The following is a 15,815-nucleotide window of genomic DNA, read 5'->3' as shown; positions in this document are numbered from 1 at the left end:
AGGGCGGGCCTCCCAAGGGAGGCACAGGAATGTGTCAAGGGAGGAGCAAGCTGTGTGCCTTTTTAAAAAAAAAAAAAAGAGCTCCATCAGCCCTGGGAGTCTGGGGCTCATGCAGAAGGGCTGTGACACCTGGGAGACAGTGATAAAGGGGACAGCCGGAAACCCCGCTGCTTGGGCTCTCCCTCCCCACCATCCCTCACTGGGAGGCAGCCCAGGCTTGGGCTCTCCTTCTCCCACACTCCCCCAATCCCACACCAGGAGGCAACCTGGGCTCAGACTTTCCTTTCCCCACCCCATCTTCACCTGGAGGTGGTGGGGCTCTGGCTGTCTGCCCCGGGGTGGCAGCAGCAGCAGTTAGAAGTAAGGGTGGCAATGGGGTGCTAAGTCTGCTGTGAAAAGTGATATGGACAAATATCACTTTTCATATTGCCTCCCTTATTTCTGTGTTGCTGCTGGCATGGCACTGCCTTCAGAGCCGGGCACCCAGCCGGCAGCTGCTGCTCTCCACTCTGCCTTCAGAGTTGTGTGGCAGTAAATGTATTTGTGGGGGGTGGGGGAGGGACATAAACAACTACAGACACAAAGAAGGGGGCCAGATCAAATAAGTTTGAGAACCACCAGCCTAGGCAGATAGCAGCAGCACCCCACCTCCTGGTGAGGCATGTTAAGCAGCGGGCAGGGAGCAGGCATTCCTGTACCTTCAGATTTAAGACTACACTTCTGGTCAAGGTTGGATATTTTTAGGATGGGAGAAACTGAAGCATGCTTGTTTTGTAAGGGGAAAGAGCCAAAGGGAAATGAGAGGTTAAAGAGAAGTCTAAGGGACGGGGATGAGAGTGGGCATGAGGGAGCTCAAGATATGGATTGGAATGGGATCACTGGGACAAATAGAGTTAGAGGAGGAGAGCAGATGAGAAACTTGTGTGTCTGTGACGAGAGAACGATGAGAGAGTTGGGGGGGGAAAGAGAAGGGAAGTCATGATGGGATGGGGAAAGTCATATCCTATTTTGTCAATTTTCTCATGGAAGAAATCAAAAAGATCTTATGCAGAGAGCAAAGTGGGGGCAGGAGTAGGGGAGGGTTTGAGATGTGAGTCAAAGGTGGCAAAATAGTGGCTGGAATTATGCATGTGGGTTTCAATTAAACTGGAGAGGTAGAACTGTTTAGTAAGGAAGATGGCAGAACTGGAGGAGAAGAGTATGAATTTGTAGTGGAGGAAGCCAGCCTGGTGACAGAATTTTTGTCAAAGACACTCCATAGCATGAGATGGAGGTGAGTAAGGGTTTGGTTTCTCCAGGCAGATCTTGCAATGGGAGATTGAGGCAAAAGAATCAAAAGAGTCAGTGGTGCTTTATCTACCATGGGAGTGCACCCACCTGAGATTAAATGTGACAAATTTAAGAGCACATGACATTAGAGGGAAGTTTAGAACAGGAAGTGAAGTAGAATCCCACATCCAATAAAAGGACTCCACATTTTTTTAGTCCCTTAGATGAAGAAGGTACAGTTGGGGCTACATTTCCCCCATTTCTATAGCACCTTTCAGCAAAGGCTCTCAAAGCTCTTTTCTGATCTTCGGGCTCATATTACACAGAGAAAATATCATATTGCCACTATATAAATCCCTGGTGCACCCACATCTTGAATACTGCGTGCAGATGTGGTCGTCCCATCTCAAAAAAGATATATTGGAATTGGAAAAGATTCAGAAAAAGGCAACAAAAAAGTATTAGGGGTATGGAACGGCTGTCATATGAGGAAAGATTAATAAGTCTGGGACTTTTCAGCTTGGAAAAGAGATGAATAAGGGGGGATATGATAGAAGTCTATAAAATCATGACTGGTGTGGAGAAAGTAAATAAGGAATTGTTATTTACTCCTTTTCATATCACAAGAACTAGGGGTCAACAAATGATATTAATAGGCAGCAGGTTTAAAACAAAAAAAGGAAGTATTTTTTCACAAAACACACAGTCAACCTGTGGAACTCCTTGCCAGAGGATGTTGTGAAGGCCAAGACTATAACAGGGTTCCAAAAAGAACTAAATAAGTTCATGGAGGATAGGTCCATCAATGGCTATTAGCCAGGATGGGCAGGGATGGTGTCCCTAGCCTCTGGTTGCCAGAAGCTGGGAATGGGCAACAAGGAATGGATCACTTGATGATTACCTGTTCTGTTCATTCCCTCTGGGGCACCCGGCATTGGCCACTGTCGGAAGACAGGCTACTGGGCTAGATGGACCTTTGGTCTGACCCAGTATGGCCGTTCTTATGTATTGTGCTTTTCGTGCATAGCTCTCTAAGTGCATCACAAAGGAAGGCAAGTATCTTTATCCCTGTTTGACAGATGGAGAAAACAAGGCACAGAGGGATGAAGTGACTGGTCTGTGGCCACAGAGGACCAGAGCCCAGGCGGCTGGGACCCCAGGGTGGTGCTCTGCCTGCCTATACCAGGCCTTGCTGTGACACAGAGGGAAAGGATCACACACAGCCGCCCCTGTGCCACTGGGAAAACCCCTGAGACTCTCATAGGGGCCGGCTAAGGGCAATGCTGGAAACAGTGGGGCAGGAAGACTAGAGGCGGGGCAGAGGAGCCGTAGTAGGCAGGACGAGGAAAGGGGCGGGAGGGACCCAGCTGGTGGGCGGAGCCTTATCTGGCTCCGCCCCGGGAGCGGCGGGTGGGCGGGGCTCCCGGAGCTGTCCAGGGACTCTGGTGCTGAGCCGGTTGCGGCGCTGCCCGCCGCTTGATTCTGCTGCGTCCGGCTCCTCCCCGCGCGGGCCCGGCCGGGCCATGCCGCCGCCTCCTGCCGCCGGGGAGCGCGCCCCAGCCCGCTAGGCCGCCGGCTCCCGCTCGGGCCCGGCCCCGCGCCTGCCCGCTGGACTGCAGCGGCGGGTGACTGCGGCAGGCGAGCCCGCTTCGCTTCGCCCCGCCATGGCCTGCTTGCTGCTGCGGCTGCCGCTGCTGCTGGCGGCGCTGTGCGGCCGGGCCCCGGGCGGGGAGGTGGCGGCGCCGCTGGCCGAGCTGCGCTCGCAGATCTCGGGCGTGGAGTCGCTGCTGGAGGAGTTCCGCCGCCAGCTGCAGCCGGACGAGGCAGGCGGGGGCCGCTGCCGCGGCGCCGCCTTCTCCGCCCGGCCCGACGCCATCATCCGCACCAAGGACTCGCTGGCGGCGGGCGCCACCTTCCTGCGGGCGCCGGCCGCCGTGGCGGGCTGGAGGCAGTGCCTGCAGGCCTGCTGCGCCGAGCCGCGCTGCTCGCTGGCCGTGGTGCAGCGGGCCCGGCCCCAGGGCGAGCCGGGGGCGCTGAGCTGCTACCTCTTCAACTGCACCCACCGCGGCCGCGCCGTCTGCCGCTTCGCTCCGCACCGCGGCTACAGCAGCTACAGCCTGGAGCCCGCCAACCGCACCCACCTGCCCGCCCTCGGCCCGGCAGCAGGTAAGGGAGGAGGCTGCGTTGGCGCCAGAGCCCCGGGGGTATCGCTGCTTTACATTGGGCCCGCCCCCCAGCAAGGGGGCCTGGTGTGTGTGTGTGTGTGACACTGTGCTGGGGCCCCTCAGCGAGCGGGAGGGCTTGGGGAATAGGCTGGACAAGCACCTGGCAGGGTTGGCTCGGTCCTGGGGACGAGATGGGCTCTTGAGCTCCCTGCATTTCCTCCATTACAGTCAGGGTCCTGTTGTGCTAGACCTGCAACGAGACAATGGCTCTGTCCCCAAGAGTTTACATTGGCAGCTCACCTGAGCTGGCTGTTCTCAGGGACAACAAGGCCAGAGCCTTTCCGGAGAATTGCTGATGTCTGATAAGCAGAGGGTTGGGCAATCTGTTAAGGGGATGAGTGCAGTATAAAAGCTCCCAGGGCAGCTTTTTAAATAGCACAATTTTGTCACTGTTTAAAAGAGTTTTAAGTAAACAGGGGGCTTGTTTTATATATAATGTGGTTAATACACCAACAAACAGATTGCAAGGAGCTGTAGGATAGTTGCTGGTTGTGGTACTAATTGCACCCCTCTTTTTCTGAGAATTTTACAGGAGATGTTGGCTGTGCATCTACAGATAAGGCAGCTAATCATAACAGTTTTATCCCATATGTAGAACAATCTGATTGAGGGGTCAGTCCTTCAAGGTTCGAGGTGCTAAGCATCTCACCTCTTATTTAAATCACTCAGTAAGCTTGGGCACAGGGGCCCCAATTCAGCAAGGTACTTGAGCATGTGGCTTCCTTCAAATCTTGATTAGTTCCACTGACCCAGCCTTGTTAGCGAGATCACACTTAGTTCCATGGCTCTTGTTACTTCTCTGATATCATAAATAGATACCAAGCTAGGGGAAGAGAGTTTATGGGAGAAAAAGATCCTTATTATATATAAACTCTGGGTAAAATCCTGCACTTACTTATTCACATGACTAAAATTACTCAGATGAATAGTTCTACTGAAGTCAGTGGGACAACTCCTGAGTAGCTTTACTCATGTGTGTAGGTGTTTGCATGATGTGGCTCATTCTGCAGTAATTATGAGTATGAGGAAAATAAACTTTGTAGCTTTGCTTCAATATGAAACTTAGTACCCAATATTCAAGATGGCAGTTCAGTGAAGAGCTAACAAATTGAGTTAAAACATTCATGAGCTCAGCATTCCTTGCAAGGATAAAAGAGATTATCATATTTATATAGGGTCTCATGTGGAATTGAGAGTTCTTAGCACATTTGAAAATTCAGCCCCATAATGGTAGAATCTAGCAAAGTAGAGTTTAAGGATTTGTACAGTGGCTGAGCAAGATAGACTTCACGCAAAAACAAAACTGTTAGAAAAGACTTCTGCAAAGCAAACCCAGGGAGGAAGATGACAGGGAACCAAACGCTATTTTCTTCTGTTAGAGTTTTGCCTGCTTAAGAATTTCAGTATCAGACCTTATAAGAGGAAAAAAAGAGAAAGAGGCTCCACAGACAGCCTAGAGATAAATAAGCAGAATTGAATGTACTGTTAATCTTGAATCAACCAGATAAAGAGAAGCAGCTTCCAGAGCAACTCAGTGCAAGTAATCCAAAGAAATGAGATCTAGAAGAAAACATGTCTGAGGATCCAGCATTCAAGACTGTTCTCTTCAAGATTCCTGACATCTGAAGCAAAGCTCTTGGACTCACTGCTTCACCTTCTACAAATGTGACCTGTTATTAGAAAATAATATCTTAAAGGACAATCTATTAAGCTTAGTTATGGTTTCAGTACCTTTTCATGGAGTACAAATATTTCCTATACATCCTCTCAAGGAATTCAGTATGTCTACCCAAGTAAACACTTAGTGTATGTGCATTATTGAGTAGCATGACATTTCAATAACATGAAAACACCTAGTAATAGGTGTGAATGAAGAACACTCAGAAACACTCATCTATGGCTATGTCTACAGTATGGACTTTACAGTGGCACAGCTGTACCGCTGCAGCTGCGCCACTGTAAGGTCTCCTGTGTAGCCTCTCTATGCTGGTGGGAGAGAGCTCTCATGCTGGTATAATTAAGCCACCCCCAAAGAGTGGAGGTAGCTATGTCAGCGGGAGACGCTCTCCCACCAACATAGCTTTGTCCACACCGGCTCTTTTGTTGGTGAAACTTGTGTTGGTCAGGGGTGTGTTTTTTTTCCACACCCCTGACCAACAAAAGTTTTGCCGACAAACATGCTAGTGTAGACAAAGCCTAATACTATTTGCCCAGTAGGACAGCCACTTGGGTTGGAGACTTTGGACCTGATTTTCCCCTCTGTTGCACCAGCGTTATGCCACTACAACTTGATTGAAGCCAATGAATATTGAATAGTGAATATTAGTTCAAAACTATAATGTAGTTTCATCATGTAACTAATTTGTTTAAAATTGTTTTTCTATTAAAAATCTGTCTAAAATCTTTCTTAAAAGGTAACTTTCATGCTTAATGCAATTTTAATAGCAATATGAAAACTTAGGTAAGTTGACCTCCAATTTATGCTCTTCACCAGTTATGTTTTTATATGTTCTTCACCTTAGGGTGTCTAATTAAGAAGGGCGTGATCTTTAACTCATTGAAGTAAAAATTTGTACCAGTAATGTCAGGCCTGCCCTTGCTCCCATAGACATAATTTGCAAAACTTCTGTTGGAATCAGTGGGAACAAAATTAGGCCTATAATACCTGATCTAGACTATACTTCCTCACAACCTATTTTTTTGCTCATTATTTTAGAATTAGGATAGAAATTTGCCTTCTAGCCCAAACTTGTGAGGTGCTCAATGTCTTGGTATTACCTATCCTCCATCTGATTCTGTGTGGGTTGGCTGTGATATCACAAATGGGATTATAACTGCTTAATACAATTAGGTAGGAGTTGAAGCAGAGCTGTGAGGCAGAAAGGCCATTTATTTAGATTTCTGTCAGCCATGACAGGAAAGAAAAACTGAAGATTGTTAAATTGAGGTCTAACGTGGTGCTGTCCTTTCATTTTTGAATTAAACTGAAAAGTTCATCTAAAAGTTAATTTGAAAATGAAGACATGTCTCCTCACATGTCGTGCTGTCACTGGCTTTACAATAAGCTTTACATTTCAAGATTTTTCCTCATACTAGAATCACACTTTACCTATTCCTGTTCTTTGATGAATCCTGGGTTCAGAGCACATTGAATCTTCTTTTACCTACCTTTTCATTTTCTTGAGATATATTTAAAAGATGTCTTTTAAAAAACAGCATCTTTGTAATCCTAAAATATGGTGTCTCTAATGTTTCACTGTTAAATTCTTTGAGTAATTTTCAGTAATCTCAACCTAAATTGTATTTGTAATTCTGAAAGCACCTATTGGCAGATTTAAACATTTCAGTCCAATTGCATCCCTTGTGTAATTTCACTGAAGTCACAGGTGTTACAGTAGGCCCTCTGTTTTTGCCTGGTACAATATCCCAGTATCCCAGGGTTCTTGTTACTGATAAAAAGTAGGGGAATTAATATTCAGGTAAACTGATGTCAGCAGGAATGTAAGAGCTTTTAATAAAGCGATCTTTTTACAACAAAGCCTCCATTCAGATGCCATACCAGTACCACCTAACATTTATTGGTGACACTCCAAGTCTGTGAAAGAAATAGGGGAAAGGAGATCTGATTAAATCTGCTGTTGTCTGCAGAAAAAGGGGGGAAGGGTTCCAAAGCTATAGCTCCTTTTCCTGCAGACAGACAGCTATGCAATCTGAGAATGTTAAGTTATAAAATCAGCATATTAGTATCCATATTAAAGCTTAATAAAGCTAAAAAATGGAAGTTGAAATGCACACTATGAACTTGATCTCCCTTCCTTGTGCTTTGTCATCATTTACACCTGTGCCGTGTGAGTGTAAACTGCTACTGAATGAGAATCATGGCATTTTGTATTCACTTTCTATCGGTCTAAGTTATTAAGGTTGCCTGACCCTTCCCTGTTTTCAGTTGCTTATTAAATTGCCAAGCTTAAGGCCCTTGGGCTGAAGTTTTTCATGTTGCCTGTCTGACTTAGACTGAGTTTATTTTGAAAGATTCAGCAAAAGTGGTTCAACTGTTGTTGAGAATGAGATTAAGGAAAAATATGGTTCAACTATTTTGTTAATGTTAAATTCCTACAACTGTTTTTTTTGCGTTTGTTCTTTAGAGCATGGATTTGAAATTTGGCAGGAGGTTGCTCTGGTGTCAGGGATGTGCTTTTCCTTGGACTAATTTGGGTGGATTTTCAAAGTTATAAGCCTGTGAAAATTGTTTCCACATGCTCAATACAGGTTGGTTAGAGGTTGGTAGCAAAATTCTCCAAATATTCTATGTCCACAGAGCATGTTCCATCCTGGGTGAACAGGACTTCTGCAACTGCTATGGTGCTGAGCACTGGAACTGAGGGCAGCGAGATTGGTTCTCCTCTTTTTTCAGTGCTGCCCCCCTGCGCTCCTCCCAGGCATTGTGGAGAAGGAGGAAGCAGTATGATTCAAATGCGGGTGAGGAGCAGGAGAGGAGGCAGGGACAGGCACAGTGAGAGACAGGGACAGAAGCAGAAGGAGAATGGAACTTTGTCTCAGTCGAGCACAGACTGGACTGCGCTGAGGTAATGAATCAGGAAAGGAATGCAGAGTGAAGGAAGTTGGTTTCTGTAAGACCTGCATCAGTTGTTGCGGAAGTTGGAAGATTTGTAGTGGAGCTGGTTGGGAGTTTCCCGTTGGAATGACTTCCCACCAAAAAAAAACAACAAAAAACAAAAAAAAACCCTCAAATTTTCTTTTGGAAAATTGAGTTTTGCTGGAAAGTTTTGATTTTTCCATCAGAAAATCATTCCCACCTCCACAGCTCCCTTGCTTCTAAATAGCCCACCAGGTGGGCTGCTGGGAAGCCTGACTCTGCAACAGCCTGCCTGGTAGGCTGCCTCAGACCTGAGGATTCAGGCTCCTCAACTCCAAGGCAGCCCTCCAGGCAAAATGTTCCAGAGCTGTGGCTCCCAGAGCTTCTCGACTCCTTGGCAGACCACCAGGTGGACTGCTCTGGAGCCAGGGCTTCCAGGGTCTCAGCTTCCAGGGTCTCAGGAACCCAGACGACCCCCAAATTGCCTGGCTCCATACTGGGTGGGCTGAGAGGGTTCCACACCACTCAGGGAGCCTTGGAAACATTTTGAAAATGTCAAGACAAAATGTCATTTCATCTCTGTAAAAATGAAATTTGGGCATTCTCGTTCTGTGGGAAATCTTGATTTTTTTAAAAAAAAAATTAATTCTGTTTTGGAACAGAATAAATGTATTTGGGCTTTCCCACAGAATGGGAATTCCCCAGTTTCTGGCCAGCTAGAGTAGGCAGTGATTGAGGCAGGGAACTGCAAGAAGTGAAAGTACAGTCCCATGGTTGGGGCACTTGAATGTTGCCCTGGGGATTAGAATCAGTCCCTGCCTCTGCCACAGAATTCCTGTGTGTTTCTGGGCAAGTTGCCACAACCAGTGTTTTCCAAGATGCTCGCTGTTTACCTGATTTTCTGGATGCCTGTCTTGCGAGTCTGGTGGCCTGATTTGTAGAAGTGCTGTGTTCTCACAACTGAAGTTGGGGGAACTGTGCTTTGAACACAGAGTGCTATAAAATTCTAAATATTTCTAGATATCTCAAGTTAGTCCTTCAAAATTAGTGTTATTTTTCTGGCCTTAATTCCTCTGTGCTTTAGTTCCCCCATCTGTAAATTAGTGATAATACCACTTCACTATATTGTTTGAAAATAAGTCAATTAATGTTTGTAGAGTCCTCAGTTCCTAGAGTGATGAGTACCATAAAGAGGCCACAAGGAAATTAATAATCCTGTGTTCATTGTTGGATCTGGAAGATGTAAAGCCCTGGGACCACACATCGAATGTTGTGCTTGTGTATTTTATATACGATTTATGTTGGCTTTGGTCCTCCTAAATTAAATAAAAACCACTTCCAGCCATCCTACTTGCTGTATAATTGTTGCAACTGAAGCATCCCTGTTTGTAGATGAGGTTTCATAGCATGAAGATATACCAGTTTTTTCCCTGGATGAAGCTGGGACATCATGCAGCAGCTTACCAGTATTGCCACTTAGACATAATTAAACTTTGCATTTAAAAGTTAAGGACATGCTTCTGTCTCTGAAGACTCTAAAGGGCATGGGATTAGTTTACATTGTAAATGCTGTTTTAAAAGCCTCTGTGTGTGTTTTCATTAATTAAATCTTAACTTTTGGAGAACTTCCATGGATATTTTTTTCCTTCAGCCTGTGTTGTGAATTTAGGTTGCTTATAATCATAAACTTCTGACAGAGCATGTTCAACTAACAGACACAAACACACTGAACTTATTTAATGCTGAACAGGCAAAAACATAGGAACTCAGATTTTGAGGGACAGGAAACTAACTGAGCGCTGAAAGCTGTTCTCTCTACCTTTCAAATCAGAGAAAGGCAGAGTAATAAATCAGTGTCTTACGTAGAGTGTTTATTCTTTAGTTAAATATGAACAATTCTGTTTCCTCTGATGAATAACTATTCTATTTTTTTTTTTTTTTTTTTTTTTTTTAAAAGAAAACGACAAACCTCCACACAGCAAGGCAGGACAAGATATTGTGCTGCAGTCGCCAGTGGACTGGGTGATTTTGGATGGCCGAGAAAGCTTAGATGACCATGGAATCATACAATATGAGTGGACTTTGCTGCAAGGTGACTCATCAATTGATATAAAGGTACATATAGTATTGCATGCAAAAATCAGTTATTTGGTTGATAATTGTATTCAGTTCAGTTGTAAATGTAGATGTTTAATGTTAGTCTATTCACAGAGATGTGGTTCGTGATCAAGTTAGGATAAAAAGATTAGAGCCTCATTTTTCTGACTTGCCAGTAGTGACGAAATTGTATAATTAATGGTATGAGAAATTATGGTCAAATAAGTAGATTCAAAAATTCTCTTAATATATTTACTCTCTCTTCTCCATACAGCTTTTTTTTTCCATGGCAGTTGTTCAGCTTCTAGGATCCAGGGTAGGGGTACCTCAGTAACTTAGTTATTAAAACAAGGTATTTTCACCAACAACTTGTTGGAAGAGCTCATAGAGAAGCTCGAAGGAAAAGTCACACTAAGGACTATCTCCAGTAGGCCACACCAATCCTAAGAGACTGTATTAATTTATTACTAAGGTTTCCAGTACAATTTTGTTTTGACTTGAAATTTAACACCAAGGTAGGGATACCACATCCTGGCCCAGCTCCTGAATGCTGCCATGGCAGCACAAAGGGACCAGAAGAGACCCTTAGCTGGCTGGGGAGACTTCCTATGGGACAGACATTGCATAAGGTTGTGAGAGTGGCTTACCCAGGACTCTTCACAAGTATGAGCATTGAGGGCATGTCTGGGTCTCAGCCAAGGGGAAGAGGGGGATGTCAGGGGTAGGAGGGAATGGGCCACAGCACATAATGCTACAGCGATTCTGGGTAATGCTGCTGCCCATATACAGGCCACAGTGGTCCCTGGAACAGCCCAGAATCAGGAGAGCACAAATGCCATTTAAAACCCCCTCAGCCAACCCTTTCCTGGGTTGCACCTGTGTGTGCTGTGCCTCCAAGAGGTGCCGCACACCGTCAAATTCTCCTCATTTACACTTGAGCAAATCTGATCTAACTCCGACTTCAGTGAAGTCACTCTGTATTTGAAATGGTGTAACAGAGAGCAGTATTTAGCCCAACAGCTGTCGGACAATGAGGCCGTGTCTACACTACAAAGTTTCATCAGCAAAAGCTGCCTTTTTGGCAACAAAACAGTGGAGGTGCACACACTACAAAGCTACTTTTGGCGGCAAAACTCTGTTGTTTTGCCAACAAAATAAAACCACCTCAGTGAGAGGCATAAAGTCTTTTGCTGCACAGTTAAGGCGACAAAGCATCACTGTAAATACTGCTGTTTGTTTTGTTGACAGAATTGGTTTCCGCCAGTATCCCACAATCCCTGCCGTGACATTCTGCTTACTTTTTTGATCTCTACAGGCATGCACCCCTCCCCTTTCAAAGCTCTGGGCAGGGGTTCTGGAACACTTTTTATAGAGGGGGTGCTGAGAGCCATTGAACCAAATTGTAAACCCTGTATATAATGGAAACTACTTCAAGCCATTCCTCAGCACGGAGAGCTCACCGAGCTGCTCAGGATGCCTCTCCTGGCCGCTGAGGAGGCTGTGGGAGAACTTGGAAGGAATCACAGACAGAACCATAGGCAGGCAGAGCAGGCTGCTTCGGGAGAGACTGCTGTGCGGAACAGAGCCGGGCCTGACGTGTGTGAGGTGGGGGTTGTCCCCCTCCCCCTGCCTCAGGATAGATCAGTCAGCCTACTGTCTCCCCTGCCCCGACACACCACTCTCCTCTCCCTGCCCCCACATGCTTCAGTTGAAAAAGTAGCTGACAATCTACTAGTATGCCCCTGGAACAATGGGATTGAGAAACCTGCATCATGTGACACCGTACCTGCCCCATGAGGCATTGCAAACACTCCCCACAGCACCCTGCTCCAGTTGCACAGTGGGATAGCTGCCACACTGCACTGCTCTCTGTGTCGATGCAAGAGCTGTTAGTGTGGATGAACTCTGCCGACACAAGGAGCTAGTGTGGACATGCAACAGCGGTTTTAATTAAAGCGCTTTAATTAAAGTGGCATAACTTTTGCCAACAAAACTTCGTAGTGTAGACAAGGCCTCAGATTTTTAGTCCCTTGGGTGATAATTTAAGGTTTTACTGTATTTGCATTTGGATTCTTATTAAAGGTCCCCATATCACAGCTAAAAAATAGTGCTTTATAAACTGATAAGAAAGCATGTGGACTTCTCTGATGGTTAGTCATTGAATTTATGTATTGGAATATATCTATTGCCACACTACTTGCAGAACATACAGAATGGCATTTTCAAAAACGCTCAGCGTTAGTTAAACCAGTCCTGAGCAGTTCTGAAAATCTCACCTGCTATCACCGGACCCACATCACAAAAACTGCAAACACAACTGAGCCAATTTCCAGTCATCCCAGTGCTAAATGACTAGAGGTGATTTCAAAACTTGAGTCTGTCACACGTCAGTGTATCATTGCTAGTCTGTTTATCTTAATGTTTTGTTGATGTGGAATTTAGAAGGTCTGGAAGGCATTAATTAGGTATGCATTCTCCATAGGGGAGTTGAATGAAATTCAAAGAATACCTTTTACCTATTTTGTGGATAAACTGAATCACTCATTATTCAGGCCCCTTTCAGGATCACTACATTTAAATAATTTTTATAGAATAGTGATGAAAAGAATTAGTTATACAAAAACCAAAAATGTGTTTTTAAAAAAGTTCCTTTTAATTAATATGCACTATGGAAGTATGCTTCCAGAACACCAAAAAAATCTAAATCTAAAGTTTGCATGTTAAAACAATATGCATTAATGTTTTTATCTTTGATTCAAACCAAAGTATAGTCAATAAAATGGAGAGGTCAATCTTGGAATTATATAAGCTTGCAAAAGTCACATTAAAGTCAATGGTAGTTTTATGTGTGAAAGGACCACAGTACTGGTGCCAAAGTAAATACCTGTGAAAGAGTCGATCTGCTCAACAAAAATAAACACTTTTCACAAATTTATGCTTAATAGGTGAAATCCTGGCTGCATTGAAGTCAGTGGAAGTTTTTCCATTGTCGTTGATGAAGTCAGGATTAATGGATAATTAGCAGAGACCACATTAATTTATTAGAGTTTAGGTAATATTCATAATTATTCATACAAATATTCCCTGGTTTTTTACCTTGACTTTTATGATTTTGATATTTGACTTTTATTGTCCATTTTTAAAATGGTACATAAATCCAAAAGCACCAAGGAGACTGGGGCTGTGTGTTTAAACAAGATAAAAGACAGCTGTTACATTGCACTTACATACAAAAGAGCAAGTAGATGGCACAGAGGGAGATAGGGGTGATTATAAACAGATCCTGTCATATTGCAGCAGGCAATCAGTAGAAGGAAACTTCTTTTTCATGATAATTTAGCTAAAGAATAATTTGCTTGTCAAATTGCTGCCTACAGAATGTAGCCATTGAAGTATGTGACAGGTGGCTTTTTATTACAATTTTCTGGGAATTTGCTGCTTAGTTTCAGTCAAGGATTAGAACAAGATAGACCCAGGACCCTATCCCAGTGGAAGGTGAAAAAAAAAAAAAAAAAAAAAAAAAAAAAAAAGGTCATAAGGCTTGTAACAGGGCTGGCCACCTTCCATGCACCTCCTTATCGCCACGAGTGCTTCTGCAGCGGCCTGCTAATAATGTCTCCCTCAAAGACCTCCATATACAGACCCCACATGCTTTTTTCTGAGGTCAAGAAACCTCTCCTTGCTATCTTGGTTTATTCACAGAAAATAACTCAAAATAAGACTCTAAGTGCTAAATTAAAGTCCCACAAACAAACATTTCTCTTCCGACTCCCAGGCTTCCCTGCCTGGGGAGCTTTTGCAATTTCCATTACCTGCTCAGGGTCCATCTTGTATTAGCAGGCTACTCCCACTCCTTCTGCTAGAATCTTAACTCCCAGGACTCTTTTTGGCTAGAGTCTCAACTCCCAGGACTCTTGCCCACTCCTAGCGGTCTCTGATCTCTTCCCCCCTGTAGCCACCTGCTGCCCTTTATAGGGAATTACTTGATCCTACTCGGGTGAGGCTCATCCTGTAATCAGGATTTGGTTAGCCCTGGGCTATCCAGCCCATGGAGCAAACTACCCTGCTCCAAAATAAGAATAAGTAACATCAGGGAGATTAATTGCATGAGAAGAGAAAAGTGAATTTATCAATAAACCATGTTATAAAGCAAGCATTAATTCTAGAGTGCTACTGTCGTATGTGCTGAAAAACTCTTTCAGGTTTTAAAAAATAATTGTAAATGGATAAAATGAAAGAATTCCACAGAATTTCTCTTCATTTTTATTACTGTTCAGCATTCCTTACATTGGGCTCAGTACTGTAAAGTGCTCAGTGCCCCCCATTATATACCATGTATACCCTCAACTCCCATGTTGAGCATGTCACACTTTGCAGAAGGTGCTCAGCACCACAAGTCTATTGAGAAAAAAAGTTCTAGAACGTTCATGGCGGTAACAATTAAGCATCATCATACAGTAGCAAATACTAAGTAACACTTTGAAATAGGCACATGCATGAAAGGTAAGTCATGACCCATACATGGTTTTGGAAGATTTATACGTAAGAGTTCTACTTTGACAATGAACAGATCTGTGTAGTGTCCCACTGATTTCAGTGTAGACTGTAGAAGATCCACATGGGTGAAAGGGTCTACCCATGCAGAGCTACTTGCTCACTGAGGCCTAAGTTTTCAACTAGTCCAATTATGGAAGAACCTTTTCATGTCCCGAAATTACTTAACCTTACTATTTTTTCGATTACACCATTTTTAAAATGGAATATCACACTCTAGGAGGATAGGGAATATGGTTACAATACAATAACTGCATTTCTCTGGTATGATAGATGCTTGTCTTCAGTTTGTGCTTCAGGATGCACCTGGGACTTGTGGTTATCTTTAAATAGCCATGCGTTCTTCATTTGTATAAATTCACCATAGGTTTTTAGATTATTGTTTTCTAAATACTGGAGAACATGTTACTGTGTCCATGGCTGGTATGTGGAATTGGTGACTAGATAATTGGTGTCAAATTAAAAAAAGCCACTCAACGTTTTTTAAATTATTGTTACATTAGTTTATAGGGTAACAGTCATTTCTGTATGCAGTTTAAATTAATATTAACTATAAGACATCCTTTTAAAAACATTTATGTTCCAATGCCATTTATAAATATTTATTAATATTTATTTATTTCAAATTATCAGAAGTGCCTTGATGAAACGTTGGGCACCTTATACAATTTATAAAAGCATAAAAAAAGTTCAGTTTAAAAATTTAACACACTCACATTAAGGAAAGCCCATTTTTGCAGTCACTATTAGTGAATTATCTTATACATAACATGCTAAAAAAAATGTATTTAAATTACTAAAGAGGCATTGAGCCAAAAAATTTAGGTGAGTAAATATACTGTAGACAAGAGGCCTGATTCTTAGTTACACCAGTGTCACTTTACACCTCTCTGGTGCGTTACGTAGACCTACATTCCTGTTCTGTAGTGAAGTGATTTTTAAAATTCGCCATTTTTCTTTATTTACTGTTTTTACAATTGAAATTGCTTTAAATTTGAATGGCTTTTGAGTCCTTTTAAACATGGCAGGCATGAATAATTGAATTTCAGTGACCGTATGTGGGGAGTTAGGCA

General features: G+C 43.6%; 1 protein-coding gene across 1 annotated transcript in view; it reads left to right on the top strand.

Annotated features, from left to right (window-relative positions):
* Positions 1–2,933: 2,933 nt before the first annotated feature.
* Positions 2,934–15,815, top strand: part of LRP11 (LDL receptor related protein 11) — a 41,324-nt gene continuing 28,442 nt past the window's right edge. Inside the window, exons 1-2 of the mRNA XM_074948604.1 lie at positions 2,934–3,435; positions 10,049–10,206. Of these exons, the coding sequence (XP_074804705.1) occupies positions 2,934–3,435; positions 10,049–10,206 (660 nt within the window). The remainder of the gene's footprint in view (positions 3,436–10,048; positions 10,207–15,815) is intronic.

The sequence above is a fragment of the Natator depressus genome, chromosome 3 (assembly GCF_965152275.1).
Source record: "Natator depressus isolate rNatDep1 chromosome 3, rNatDep2.hap1, whole genome shotgun sequence".
NCBI classification, from domain to species: Eukaryota; Metazoa; Chordata; order Testudines; family Cheloniidae; genus Natator; species Natator depressus.
Note: the sequence above shows the minus strand (reverse complement) of the source record. Positions and strands in the feature narration are given on the sequence as shown.